Consider the following 14755-nt stretch of genomic DNA (forward strand, 5'->3'; position numbering starts at 1 on the left):
AAACTAGAAGGCAGGTGGTGCCAAGTGACAGAACAAGGATTTCAGAAAGGACTCAGGCTGGCCAGGAATCCATTCAGCAGAGGTGGTTTTGGGTCCCAGAGGCAGAAGACCCCTCACAGTAGGGAGAGAGCAGGTCAGGGGCCTTCTCTGGCCCTTTTGCTGACCTCAGGCCCAGGAGGAGCCCAGCGTGCAAGATCGGGAAGATCTATCGATCCAATGAAGGGAGTTGGCGGGCCCCTTGGCGCCGGCCAGGCCATACCCAGAAGGGACCGGGCTCAGGCACACACTTAAATGAGTGTGGGTACGGTAGAACTTGTCCAGAAGAGGTGGTTCAGGGACCTGAGTCTGGGGGAGAAGATTCTCAGATAGGAGCTGCCAGATCAGCGTTTGTCTTCTAGTGTGTGAGGGTCATGTGTGAGGGGCCCCCCCACCTTTGTAGGTCTAAAAAGATAGCCAGGAGTTCCCTTCGTGGCTCAGTGGTTAACAAATCCGACTAGGAACCATGAGGTTGAGGGTTCGATCCCTGGCCTTGCTCAATGGATTAAGGATCTGGCGTTGCTGCGGCTCTGGCGAAGGCCGGTGACTACAGTTCTGATTAGACCCCTAGCCTGGGAACCTCCATATGCCGTGGGTGTGGCCCTGAAAAAGACATAAAAAAGAAAAAATGTAAATGAATAAAATAAAAAATAAAAAGGGAGCCAGCCTCTTTAGGTGGAAGCTTGGTATATGGGGGTGGCATATGGATGTCAGAGCCCAGCCACCCTGGGGGCCCAGCAGAGAGGCCCCTCCCAGCACCTAGAACCCCATTTTGGGTCTCCCTCAAAGGCAGGTGCATGGGGCAGGCCCGTATGACCAGGACTCCCCCTCTGAAGACCCCTAATCCTGGTATCAGGGTTGTCTGAGCCCCCTGTGACATGCTCTCTGCCTGGAGCAGTCTCCCTCCCAAGGTGAACTGGCTGAGGTCACCAGGCTCCCTCTATGTGCCCAGAGCACGTGGTCACTGATGGCCAGCACCCAGCCCTCCTGGGCCACCAGACGCAGAGCTGGCCCAACGCTGTCCTATCTTGGCCAACGCTGGGCTCTGGCGTTCCGCTCTGAGGTGTGGCTTTCCTGTTGGCGGTCCCCTCTATCCACCGCCCTGAGCAACAGACACACTGGAGCAAGGATTTGAGGTGGCGTGAAGTACCTCTTTTGTTCAGATTCTCCCTCTGGGACCCCTTTCCCTCAGCCAGAGAGCGGGAAGCTGTATTTTGAGGCAGGTGCTCCCTATCCTTGAAGCCCCCCCACCTTTGAAGAATTGTGTGGGGGCCAGAAACCACAACCACACACTTCTCCGAATAACACTCTGAAGTCTGAAGTCGCTTGGAAAGTTATAAAAAATGTGAATAGTCCGATGAACACTGGAATTTGGAAAGTTTTCTCTGGTTTCCCTGAACTACCTTCATGTAGGGGATGTTGTAGCAGGAAGACGGGTGTGTGGGGGGGGGGTTGCCGTTGGAGGTCAAACCCCAGGAAGCAGCATGCTGAGTGTTCACGTGTGTGTCCCAGGGCCAGACAGACAGCCGCAGTCCCTGCCCACATCCCTTCCAGATCATCACAGCTGGGCCCAGCTCCCTGCTGGGAGGGTCTTAGGACCACAGAGGAGCCCATGGTGTCCCAGCCCCTGTGCCTCCACCACTCGGGAACTTGTGAACCACCTACCGTACCTGGGAAGCCAGGTCCTGACAGTGCCTGAACTCCCCTACCTGCACGGGTTAACTGCCACCTATCTAACCCCCACTGCCACCTATCTGAGCTTTGTTTCTGGCAGAATTCTTATCAGCTCTGGGTTTTTTTGTTTCAAACTTCCTCAGTTGTTGCAAGAATAGCACAAAGAACTCCATGTGCCAGACATACTGATTGTAACCTATTGCCATATTTGCTTTATCTTTTTTAATCTCCCTTATATACACTCACCCACCCCACCCCACCCCCACACACATACACATACGTGTGGGTGCCCTTATATAGTTTGAGAACAAATTGTAGATGCCTGCCCTTATACCCCTAAATACTTTATCATGTGTTTGCTAAGGATAAGGACATGCTCTCCCATAACCCACAGTACAGCCCTCTCTCGGAGGACATTTCACATTGATGTGATACTATTATTTAATATGAGTTCCATGTACAGATTTCTTCCAAGTCAGCCATTGTGTTCTTTGTAGCCATTTTCCTCCTGCGTCAGGCACAGGTCCCGGCCACAAGATGTACCTGGTAGTCACATCTCTTTAGTTTCCTCCCACCCCACCAGTTCCTCAGCCTTTGATGGTCTTCCACGACCTTGTCCTTTTTTTCAAGGGTGCAGGCTGGTTTGGGCCTGATGTTCCTTCAGGAATATATTCAGGTTCTGTGTTTCTGGCAGAAAGAAACCAACCATGGCTGTGACGCTGTGTCCTCTGGGGCCTCACATCAGGGGAAACGTGATCTGCATCTGTCCTGCTGTCGGTTTTAAGTAAAAGCTACATGGGTGCTGTGAGCTCCTGGATGGGGGGCCGGGGAAGTAATGAAAGGGCTTCTCCTCCCAGAGACCCTGTGCCATCGCCCGGGCAGCCTAAACAACAGAGATCTGTTTTCTCCCACTTTTAGAGGCCGGTGGTCTGAGATCCAGGTGCTGGCAGGGCTGGTTTCTCCAGAGGCCTCTCTCCTTGGTGTGTGGGCGGCTGGCATCTCCCTGAGTCCTCACATGACCGTCCCTCTGTGTCTGGGTCCCAGTCTCCTCTTCTTATAAGGACACCAGTCAGACTGGATTAGGGCCTCCTCAGGTGGTGTCATTTTTACCTAATCACCTCATTAGGCGCGACTCCAGATACAGTTGCTTTCTGAGGTGCCGGGGGTTAGGGCTTTAACATGGATTTCGAGGAGACACAATTCAGGAGTGATACCCCCTCAGGACTCAGCAGAGCTGCCGTCTTCAGAGAGGCAGCCCTGGCCACATTATTGAAAGCTGCTGCCCCACATTCTCATCCCCAGCTCTGCTTTCAGCCATCTGCCGTGTTACGTGTTTCCTTACTTATTTATCGCGTCTGCTGCCAGCCAGCCGCACTGTGTCTGAATGATTCTCAGTGCCAGTGCCTAAAGCAGGGCTTCTGTGTTGGCAGGAGATGCTCAGTAGCAGGGGAGGTGGAGGGGAGGGTGGTGGTGAGAAAGGACTCTGGGTCTGACCGTGTATTGGAGAACCTGGCATCTGGGGTACAGTGACCTGTCCGGGTGATCATTGTGGACGGAGCCAGCTGGGCCTCCTCCAGCTGCTACTTTTTCTTCTGTGCCCCAGGCCTTTCATGCAGCCCCACAGGGAGAAAACCAGACAGTGCCAAGGGCATCTGGGATTGCCATCTGAAGAAACATAAAATTCAATATAAATGCAAATACATGTAGAAATAAAATTTAGGTTCAACACAGAACAAACACCAGGATCAGCAGAAGCCTTAGGCCTCCCACTACCGATCAGCTGCAGTGGGAGGCCTGGCTCTGACCTCCCCAGGCCTGGGTTTACAGCTGCAAGATGAGGGGTGGGTTCCCCCCGCTGCCTCTGGAGGGGACCTGTGGCCAGTGATGGTGGTGGCTCTACACAGACCTCCCCCCCAAGGAAGTCTGTACTCAACCAATTGTCAGAGCAGGAGGCTGTGTGAGGAAACCCTCTGTTAACACCTTTGGTTGAACAAAGGACAGAGAAATCCCTCCTGCCCTGCAGCTGGCAGCAGAGCTCTCCCACTTGCCAGGTGTGCAAATGGGCCCCATCGCCAGGTTGGGGCTACAGGAGCCCCTCTTCTCTAAGGGCAGCTAAACCGCATGTTCCTGAAGAGTGTCTGAAGGGGTGGGATAGGAGCTGAGTCCCACAGGCCAGGGATGGGCCGACCTCCTGGTCCACCAGAAGAGGCTGCTCCGTCCCCCTGCTGGAGATGCTCATCCACTTTCACTAACATCCTCGAACTTCAGCGGCTGCTGGTGGCCCTGTTTAAACAAGTGGGGTGAGGGGATGAAGCAGCGGAGGAAGGGAACTGCCGCCTGCCCAGGGCTGAGTCACTCCTCAGTGTATTGCTTCGGGAGGAAGCGTGTTCAGTGCGTGGGGAGGGAAGCGGGTAGGAGGCAGCAGCTGTGCAGAGATGCTCAGATTCCTGCAGCCCCACACTGTGGTGGCTCCAGGGCTGTGCATGCAAGCCCATTACTCAAAAAGATGGAAACCTGTGGCCCCTGCCCCACACCTGTCCCGCACTCTCTTCCTTCTTCTCACAGGCCAGCCAGCTGGGTGTGTACCGGGCCTTTGTGGACAACTACGGAGTTGCCATGGAAACAGCCGAGAAGTGCTGTCAGGCCAACGCTCAGTTTGCAGAAATCTCTGAGGTACATGTGACACTGTTCAGACAGGTGCACCCCTCCACCTCCTGCAGGTGGGCTGTGGGCTGGTTGTGGGCGCACCAGGACATGGGAGAACAGGGTGCAGCACACTGAGGTCTGGTCGTAAACCTCGGCTCTGTTTCTGGGTGCCTGTGGGTTGCCTCCATCAACCCCAGGCGGGGGACACCTTCATGAGCAGGCGAATGGAGCAGTCTCCCTAGGGGCCAGGGCCCAGTTCTGGGGTTCGGCACAGTATCCTGGGCAGTTAGAGGCTCTCTTGCACTGTCTCTGTGCAGTTCAGGGTGTCCATAGGTCTGCCCTGATGACAGAGGTCTCCACACACGAGTCCTGAGGCCAGCTACACCTTGTGGGTGGGGAACAGGGGAGAAATGTCATACCCCGCTCCTCTGGGCCTGCAGCCAGCACAGGGGCTGGGGCTGGTGGTGTGCGCTCCATAGTCACACATGGAGAAAGCTACACAGGCTCCCCGGAACTGAAACCTCAGGCCCTGGAGTCTTAGCCCCTCAGATGCAGAAGATGGATGGCCTTCAGGGGCTGGTGGTCATGCCAGGTCCTCCCTGCCCTGCTCCATCCTGCTTCATCCTGCTGCTGCCCAAGACTGTTGGGTGATGCTGTCCTCCTTCTAGGCCTGAAGTCCTTGGAGCCATAACTTGCCTTCCTCACCAAACTAGGATTCTGTGTGGGAAAACCTCTTTTTTTTTTTTTTTTTTTTTTTAGTCTTTTCGGGGCTGCACCCACAGCACATGGAGCTTCCCAGGCTAGGAGTCAAATTGGAGCTGCAGCTGCCAGCCTACACCACAGCAGCATGGGATTCAAGCTGCATCTGCAACCTATACCACAGCTCACAGCAACACCAGATCCTTAACCCACTGAGCGAGGCCATGGATTGAATCCATGTCCTTGTGGATACTAGTCGGGTTTGTTAACTGCTGAGCCACAACGGGTACTCCTGGGAGGGAAAACCTCTTTTTTTTTTTTGTCTTTCTGCCTTTTCTAGGGCCACTCCCACTGCATATGGAGGTTCCCAGGCTAGGGGTCAAATCGGAGCTATAGCCACTGGCCTACGCCAGAGCCACAGCAACACGGGATCCGAGCAGCGTCTGCAACCTACACCACAGCTCACGGCAACACCGGATCCTTAACCCACTGAGCAAGGCCAGGGATCGAACCTGCAACCTCTTGGTTCCTAGTTGGATTTGTTAACCACTGAGCCACAATGGGAACTCCGGGAAAACCTCTTGAATGAGAAATCAGCTTTAGGAAGAAAAACAGAAACTAGAAATAGGGAAGAGAGGGTCTCTTGCTGGGAGACAATCATAGCCCACCTGTCACACCTGGGCTTTGTTCTGGGGGATTTGTGCTGTTTTATAGTTTATCATGGGAGGTGGCCCTTGTGGGTCCAGGGTGATAACGTGTTGTGACATCTCCCCAGAGCCCAGGGCTGCCCCACTCCCCAGCTGATAATGGGCTATGTGCACCCAGGGCTGCAGGATGACGCCACACTTCCCTCCGCAGCTGCCCTGCTTTGCCTGGAGCATTTGGTCTGTTCCTCTCCTTTAGCTCATTAAACCATCAACCTTCACCCCCCAACAGCTGGAATGCTGGTACAGAGTGCCGCATGACCTTGACAAATTAGGGATCTAATCCTTTAAGATCAGGCCAAGTTCACATCCACCTGGACAGGTTTCCACAGAGAAGGGAGGAAGTACTGGTGAGATGCCCCCCTCCCCTACCGACTCACGTGGTCCCACCAACCATGGGCAGTGGGTGCTCTAAGCCAAAACCTGGGCACAGGCAGCAGGACGGCATGTGGGGCAGCCAGAATCTAGCCCTCCCTGATACTTGTACCATCGGCGCTGTCCACTTTGGTTCCCCATCTGTGTTTCAAAAAAGACCCTGAGAAATTGGAGCCATACTGACAGTGAAATGAACCAAAAGGAAACAGAAGCAGCGGTCCATGTAGAGGTGTTGGGGGTCGCACCCTGGGGGGGTCAGAGCTCGGCCATGGGGATGGATGTCCGCCTCCAGGGCATGGGTGGAGGAGTGGTCCTTCATGTCCTGCGGGACCAGGCCTGAGAAATGGTTGTGCACCAGCGTCGGATCAGACGGAAGAAGCCCAAGCCAGGTTCCAGAAGCTCAAGCTTCCAGACAGGAGGTCGCAGGAATCGTGTGAAAAGGGCTCCTGGCATCTAGGAAATTTGGGAGATTCAGGGTTAAACTGAACTCGTAAGTTTCCCTAAGGTAGGCCTCCCAGAGCCCACGTGCATCACGCCTTCTGGGACACTCAGCCGGTGGGCTCCTGCCCAGCTCACGTGAGCAGCACCTGATGTTTGCAGGTTTGAGCTTGCCCGCCCCCATCCCCTCTGAGAGCTGCTGAGACAGACAGGTGGAGGAGGCGTCCCAAGGGGCAGGGGCACTAAACTTGGCAGAGGCACCAAGTGCATTTTGAGTGTGGCCCCCGTGAGCTTGAAACACCGTGTTTTCTAGTCTGTTTTCTGGTCCCAGGTTTCCTATAGCCTGTCAGGTGGGGAAAGCCGTGTCAGCCCTTTCTGGTCCCTGGCTTTTTTTTTTTTTTTTTTTTTTTGCATTTTCTAGGGCCGCTCCCTTGGCATATGGAGGTTCCCAGGTTAGGGGTCCAATCGGAGCTGTAGCCACCGGCGTACGTCAGAGCCACAGCAATGTGGGATCTGAACCGCGTCTGCAACCTACACCACGGCTCACAACAATGCCGGATCCTTAACCCACTGAGCAAGGCCAGGGGTTGAACCTGCAACCTCATGGTTTCTAGTCGGGTTCATTAACTACCGAGCCACGGTGGGAACTCTATCTGGCTATTTTTTTTTTTTTATTGTTGTTCAGACGCTTAGCACTGAGATTAACCACAGCTTTCCAGAGATTCTTTCAGGCACACAGGGACCTTTTATCCATAATTCTTCTGGTACCTTGGACCAAATCAGCAACACCTTTGATGCGGTTGTGTGGAGACGTCACCCACCCACTAAAAGACTCTGCTCCCTTCCCCACAGTCTCATGCCTCGTCTGTTAGTAAGGACATTGGCAAAGCAGGGAGAAGGTAGGATGGAAGCAGAATCCTTGGTGGCGGCCTGCCTTGGTCGGCCCTGAAGCTGTCTTCGGACCCACCAGCTCCTACACTCGGGTAAACTGCTCCAAGTAAGGCATTCAGCGCATTCAGGAAGGGGTGCTGCTGTTTGCCTCAGTTTGCAGGATCCTCTGTGTCAGAGGTTCTCAACCAGGACTGATTTTGTCTCCTGGAGACACTTAGCAATGCCTGGGCACATTTTAGATTGTCACAGCAGAAGGAGAGGGTATTGCTTTTCAGCATCCCAGGGTGTGTAGGACAGCCTCTCACAAAAGAGCATTTCTGCTTCCGAGGTCAGCAGCACCAAGGCCACCCCACGTGAACCACAGCATCCAGGGCCCCGTTCTTCACACTGTGGCCCAGACACACCCCTGAGCTTTGCCACAGCAGTGAGAGGAGAGTGAGATTTCTGCTAAAGCTTCTTGACTGTGAACTTGCTTCCATGTCAATACTGATTCCTTTGCCCCCAAGTGAAAATGTCTTTTTCTCTTTGCAGAACCTGAGAGCCAGAAGCAATAAGGATGCCAAGGACCAGACCACCAAGAACTCTTTGGAAAGTAAGTTCTCCAGGCCGAGACCCTGTATGCCCCTGGGGCATGGCCACTGCAGGCAGGTGTGGCACCCATCTGGGTCACCCTCTGCTGCTCCGCACATCCAATAGTGAGGGTGAGGACCAGGAGGGGGCAGTGCTGGGCATGGTGGGTGGGGAGGGACATCGTCAAGACCACCCTGTTGTCACCAACAGGGACAACCAAGAAGAACGGGAGTTAGGGAACATCCACAAGGCAGGCCCTGCTGGGTGCTTACAGCATCACCATGTTGTCCCAAAGGCCCTGCAGGAGGACTTATCTTCCTTCTTTTGGATGATAAAGCAGGACTAGAATGGAAGGAACTGTGTAGAGTGCAGGTCCCGAGTGACCGGATAGGGACAGAACCAAGTGGTCAGGCTCCCAGGCCTATGTCCACCCTCCTCCTTCTCGGCATGGAGTGGGGTTAGGGACAGCAAGGCACTTCTCACTTCTGGGCATTAGGGCCTCATGAATAGTCATGCTCACAGACAACAGCAGACATGTTCCATTGGCCACAGCTTCACCACGCTCTGAGCCGGCTTTCCCTTCTGTAAAGTGGGAACAACGGCGCACGTCCTGCACTCGTCACAGGAGTCTTGGGTGTAGATGCACCTGACAGGTCAGAGCACGTTACACTCCTGAGCCTGAGATGGGCCGTGCCCACCATGGAGAGGCAGAGACAGCCAAAGCCAGTGGGGCTCCGTGCTGCTGGCGTCCAGGAGTCTGAAAACACCTGTAAATCCAAGAGCCATGTCTCAGCATTGGGCTCGGGTCCATGTGGAGGGCAGCATGCTGGCCTGCTCACCAGCCCATCGTCATCCCCCTGTGGGAGGGCAGTCGATAGAGGCCTTGTAGAGCTTGCTACTGAGTCAGCCACACAGGCTTGGGTTCTGGTCCGCAGCCCTGGACCCAGCACTGGTGTCACAGCCATGTCCCCACCCTTTGGGTCCAACCTTGACACTGACCAGAGGAGAGGTGGGGTTCCCGGGGGATGTGGAGGATGGGGGCACCCCCTCCCCTGCCCATGCAGTGAGAGTGGGCAGGCGGCGGTCCGCTTTCTCCACAGGCGGCATCTCACGCTGCCCATCTCTCCTCAGCCCTGCTCTACAAGCCTGTGGACCGGGTGACGCGGAGCACGCTGGTTCTGCACGTGAGTCCCTCAGCCAGGGAGCCACTTCCTGCCCTGGGTTCCCAGCTTCTGCTGTCCTGGGGCTGATGCTGGTGTCTGTTACTTTGGCCCACCTGCCACCTTTTCTTGCTGCACACCTTTACTGAGGATGCAAAAATGGGGCACCTCTGCCATCCCTGGGCTACCTGCGGCCAGGGAGAGCCAAGCAGGCTCTCCCGTTGTCCCAGGTGCCTCATCTGAGCAGGTACAGGTAGGGAGCATCCTGTCCCTCATGGGCAGGGGCTGGCAGATGGAGAAGCTTCCTGGAAGGGGGGTGGGCAGCACGAGCGAGGGCGTGGATGGCAGGTTCACCAGGGGCTGTGGTCAGACCATAATCTCCCAGCTGGGAAAGGGTGTGCAGCCGGCCCTGAAGGCAGTGGGGAGTCACACATTATTTTTTTTTTAATGATTTTTATTTTTTTTCATTATGCTGGTTTACCCGTATTAAGTGCTTGTGTTAATACTAAACAGAAGCAGAAAGAAATGGCCCCCATTCCCACTGCCCGGTGACCCTATTCACATGTATTAAGAATAAGTCTTTCAGAGTTCCCATCGTAGCGCAGTGGTTAACGAATCCGACTAGGAACCATGAGGTTGCGGGTTCGGTCCCTGCCCTTGCTCAGTGGGTTAACGATCTGGCGTTGCCGTGAGCTGTGGTGTAGGTCGCAAACGCTGCTCGGATCCTGCGTTGCTGTGGCTCTGGCGTAGGCTGGCGGCTACAGCTCCGATTCGACCCCTAGCCTGGGAACCTCCATATGCCGCGGGAGCGGCCCAAAGAAATAGTAAAAAGACAAAAAAAGAAAAAAGAACAAGTCTTTCATGTGCATAAAAAAACGTGCACAGCAACCAAGTAACAGAAGTGTATGAAATGTCTGTTTCCCTTCCTGTTCCTCCCTACAAAGGAGCCTGCACTGAGAGAATCTTTATACCAACACATGTGACATCTTTTTCGATCACTCAAAGGGTATCATGCTGCACATGCCATTCCACACTTTTTTTTTTTTTGGTATTTTCAGGGCGCACCTGCAGCACATGGAGGTTCCCAGGGTAGGGGGTCAAATCGGAGCTATAGCTGCTGGCCTACACCACAGCCACAGCAACGCCAGATCCGAGCTGCGACTGCAAGCTTCACCACGGCTCATGGCAATGCTGGATCCTTAACCCACTGAGCGATGTCAGGAATCGAACCTGCGTCCTTATAGATGCTAGTCAGATTCTTTTCCGCTGAGCCATGATGGGAACTCCCCATTCCATACATTTTACTCCTTAATATTATGTTGTGGTAGTTGTCCCACTTCAGTCCAGACAGCTCTGCCTCATGCTTTTTTTTTTTCTTCTTTTTGGCTTTTGTGGGGTTTTTTTTTTAGGGCCGCACCTGCAGCATATGGAGGTTCCCAGGCTAGGGGTCTAATCGGAGCTACAGCAGCCAGCCTGCACCACAGCTCACGGCAACGCCAGATCCCTAACCCACTGAGTGAGGCCAGGGATCAAACCCACAACCTCGTGGTTCCTAGTCAGATTCGATTCCATTGAGCCATGATGGGAACTCCCTCATTCCTTTTTAAGCTGTGTGGTTTTCCATCCAGTTTCTTACCATCCTCTAAGAGTTCCTGGATGGAAGAGAATGAACTGAGATTTGCAGTTTGGGAAGCTCTGGCAAATGGCCCATGAGAGACCTGGAGACCCTTGCTGTGATGAGCCCTGGCCTGGCAAGGGGAAGCCAGAGTCGAGGGGTTGGGAGGTGTTGGGTCTGGGGTCCCTGACACCAGAGCATCCCCGAGTTACTTCATCACCCCAGGTTCTCCTGGTGGTAGGACTTGGGAGCTAAGGTAGTTTTGTTTCTCTGACCCAGAGAGCCATTGACTTTCAGCAGAGATTATGTGCACTCTCTGCCGAGGAGGATTGTCAGGCTCTTGTCTAAAAGAGGGAGAGGAGCTCTCTGATGACTCAATGGGTTAAGGATCCGATGTTGTCACTGCTGTGGCATGGGTTTGATGGCAGGCCCAGGAATTTCTGCATGGTGTAGCCACAGCTAAATAAATAAAAAATAAAAAGGAAGAGTTGGGAAGGTTTAGGGCTTTCTCCTGACCTTTCACCAGGATTGGTTCTGCCCAAGGGGACATGCGACAATGTCTAGAGGCATTTCTACTTGTCATAACCACAGATGAGGGGGTGCTACTGGCCTGGAGTGGTCAGGGGCCAGGGACAGTGCCAGCATCCTACAGCGCATGGGACAGCCCCCACCAGTTATCCAGCCCTGCAGGTTCTGTAGGTCCTGCAGGTGCAGAAACCTGCCCTCAACCCATAGCGCAGAGCTCCCTCAGCAGTGTGCAGATAGTACAGGTTCATGGGGTGCCATTCAGGACCTGTTCCTGGAACAGTGTTCCCACGAGCACAGGGGCCACCCTGCACATCCAGGGCTTGCACGGTGGGGGTGCTGGGCCCGTGCTAATTCCATCCTTCTCCGATCAGGACTTGCTGAAGCATACCCCCTCCAGCCACCCTGACCATCCTTTGCTGCAGGACGCCTTGCGCATCTCGCAGAACTTCCTGTCCAGCATCAACGAGGAGATCACGCCCCGCCGGCAGTCCATGACCGTGAAGAAGGGAGAGGTGAGCCTGGTGGCCAAGCTGAGGGGGGCATAAAGCCCACTGTGTCTGCACAGCTCAGCCGATCACAGAAATGCCTGGCTTTGGAGGCCCTTAAGCCTGACTGGGTGAACCCAGGCCGGTGTGCGGGCTTCAGGGAAGGGTTGCAGACCTCGCTTGGGGGTTATGTCCTATGCACCTGTCCTCCTCTTGCTGCATCCAAGTCCCCAGCTGAGGAGGTAAGGAGAAAGGGAGGACAGCACTTGTCTGCCTGGGATCCAGTCGGTTCCTCCTGAGTGTTCTTCCATTAAAATACAATTAACAGCGGGTTTAAGGGTCTCAAAGGGGAAGAAAGGGAGGGGTGTGTGGTTTGTGTTTGTGGCATGAGAATGGATGGAGAAGGTGCCTGACATCCTGGGCTAGGGAGGTTCCCCTTCCCCTCCTCCCTCCCCCTCCCAGCATCTCCAGAGGTGGTGGTGGTGGGGTTTTCCTTTCCAGCACGTGTAAGATGGGAGGATGTGGAACAGAGGAGCTCAGATGCCGCCCTGCCACCTCTGCCCCTTCCCGGGAGGGGCCCAGCCTGCTGCAGGCGGGCGCGTCCGACTGGGCAGCACGTGGTGAGCTAGGAGGGGATGCCTGTCTGGAGTTAGTGTCCAGTGGGAGCACCTTTGTTGGAAGTGGCACTGGGGCTGGGGGACCTGACCCACGGCCTCGGAGGGGCTCATGTGGGGCCAGGAGCTGTGTGGCTTAGCAGCACATGGGCTGGCAGTGAACCTGATGCTGACTCATGGCCACTCAGAGTCCATTCCTCCTCTTTCTCTAGTTCGTGTGCCAGGTGCTCAGCACCAAGGTTGACCCACCAGGTCGCCGGCCGGGAGAGAATCTGCAGGCCCTTCCCCAGAGTCGGGGAGCGAGGCCGCTCTTTCAGAGTCTAGCTGGGAAGGGCCTGAGCTTGGGAAATACCTTGTGCCAGCCTCTTAAATTTGGCATGTGATGTTGGCTGTCACATTTCCAAAGGGAGAGAGGAGCTATGCTTCAGACTCTGAGGTCAGAGGTGTTCTCCCAGTTTGCAGGTGAGGAAACTGACTCAGAGAGGTTGGGTCGCTTGTCCATGGCCACACGGCCACTAAGCAGCTAAACCAGGATGCGAGGCCGGGTGTCCCCTTGTAACGGTGTGCACCCCAGGTATGTTGTGACTTCGCCCTCCCCCGTCCCCTGAACTGACGGGATTGTCTCAGGCTTCTCCTGTGTGTTCACAAGGAGGATGTGCTCCTCTCTGCTCCATTTCAGCCAGGCCACCTGTGCTTGGCCGGGTGCTGGCCTCCTCCAGGGCGCAGAACATGCTGAATCCAGCCCCTTCTTGGAGCAAACAAGGGCCCACCCTGGTCCTGCGTCGACCATCTCTTTCCCGTCCTCTCAGCCCCCACCTGGGCTATCCTTGGTCCCTCCTCCTGGTCCCACCTGGCAAAGCTAGTTTGTTTATAATCAAACTTCCCAGTGCCTCCATGGAACCCCCTGGTTTCCGATTCCCTTGCATGTGTGTCTCAGTCGGCTCAGGCTGCTGTAACAAAATGCCGTCAACCAGCTAGGGAGCTTAAACTCCAGGCACTTGTTTCTCAGTCTTCTAGAGGCTGAAAGATGGAGATCAGATGCGGAGTGCTCAGGGTCTTGTGGGGCTTGCCTCCTGCTCACACGTAGCCATCTTTCCACCATGTCCTCACATGGTAGAGGGAGATCTGTCTTCCTCTTCTTGTCATAGGGGCACCAATCCTGTCATGGGCCCCACCCCCATGACCTCCTCTTACCTCATCACCCCCAGCAGCCCTGCCTCCAGATACCATCTCATTAGGAGTTGGGGCTTCACCATAGGAGTAGGGGGCGGGGGCACAAACATTCAGCCCATAATAGTGTGCCTCATCCAGGTGGGTCTGCCCAGGAGGCTTGGGGGCCATGTTGCCCTGGTAACACCTGGAGGAGGCTGGCCAGCCTAGGGGAGACCTTGCCCCCTCTGAAGATGCGACCTAGGATGCAGCCTCCCTGTTTGTGGAAATGGGGGTGATGGTGTCCTCCCGACAGGATTATCACAAGGAACCAGGACATGAGGACAGGGAAACTCTGGACGTGGGGCCTGCACCCACAGAGGACTGGGCAGAGGGTGGCCAATAGCTGGGTGAGACTCTAAAAGATGTCTCTGGGAAGGGCTTTTTCATCCCCATCTTTAAGGAAGCTGAGGCTCAGAGAAGCAAAGCAGCAGAACCAGCGTTACCGCCACATGGAGAGGAGAGGAGGGCAGGCAGGAGGCCTGGGGGCCTGGTGGGTAGTGTTATCTGTTTGAGCAGAGAGTGGTCTCCTTTCTGGTTGGTGTCCCTACCCAGATGTGGGGGGGCTTCCAAGGGGGAGTGTCGAGAAGGCGGTGTGTCAACTCGCCACCTGATGCCTTCCCTCCCACCACCGCTGCTCAGCTCCATGACACACACAGACACAGATACACACGAGGGGCATATCAAGGTACGCAAGGACACATAGAGAGATGCAGGGACACACTCTCTTGTGCACACACACTGCTGTGGTCCCTGTGAGCCCACTCTTCCGTCACTACCCCTCAGACTCTGTAGGTGCAGTGCTGTCCTGTCCTGGGGTCCAGCAGGGTCCAGGTCTCTCTCCCACCACTCCACCCCTGGGCCATTTGCTCTGAGTGAGACCCTAAATCAAAGGGATAGTTGCTCCAATCCCAGGACCTTACACCAGCTTTAGAGCAGAGCCCAGGTGCAGCATGAGCCCTGCTCTGGCCTGCAACCCCAGAGGACCTGCCAGGCCAGGAGTCAGTGCTGGTTCTGAGAGCCAGGCAGGGCTGGTGGCTGGGTCATGGCCTCCTTCCTGGCTCTGGTCCTGTGGCCCCGGGCCAGAGCAGAAGCACAGGACACTGCAGGG

The 14755-nt window shown here is 55.2% G+C and overlaps 1 protein-coding gene across 2 annotated transcripts in view; it reads left to right on the forward strand.

Annotated features, from left to right (window-relative positions):
* Positions 1-14755, forward strand: part of BCR (BCR activator of RhoGEF and GTPase) — a 115206-nt gene that overhangs the window by 61703 nt on the left and 38748 nt on the right. For both annotated transcript variants that reach the window (XM_047762781.1, XM_047762780.1), the window contains exons 5-8: positions 4276-4383; positions 7995-8055; positions 9165-9217; positions 11708-11848. In XM_047762781.1, the coding sequence (XP_047618737.1) occupies positions 4276-4383; positions 7995-8055; positions 9165-9217; positions 11708-11848 (363 nt within the window). The remainder of the gene's footprint in view (positions 1-4275; positions 4384-7994; positions 8056-9164; positions 9218-11707; positions 11849-14755) is intronic.

This window comes from Phacochoerus africanus, chromosome 15, assembly GCF_016906955.1.
Source record: "Phacochoerus africanus isolate WHEZ1 chromosome 15, ROS_Pafr_v1, whole genome shotgun sequence".
NCBI classification, from domain to species: domain Eukaryota; kingdom Metazoa; phylum Chordata; class Mammalia; order Artiodactyla; family Suidae; genus Phacochoerus; species Phacochoerus africanus.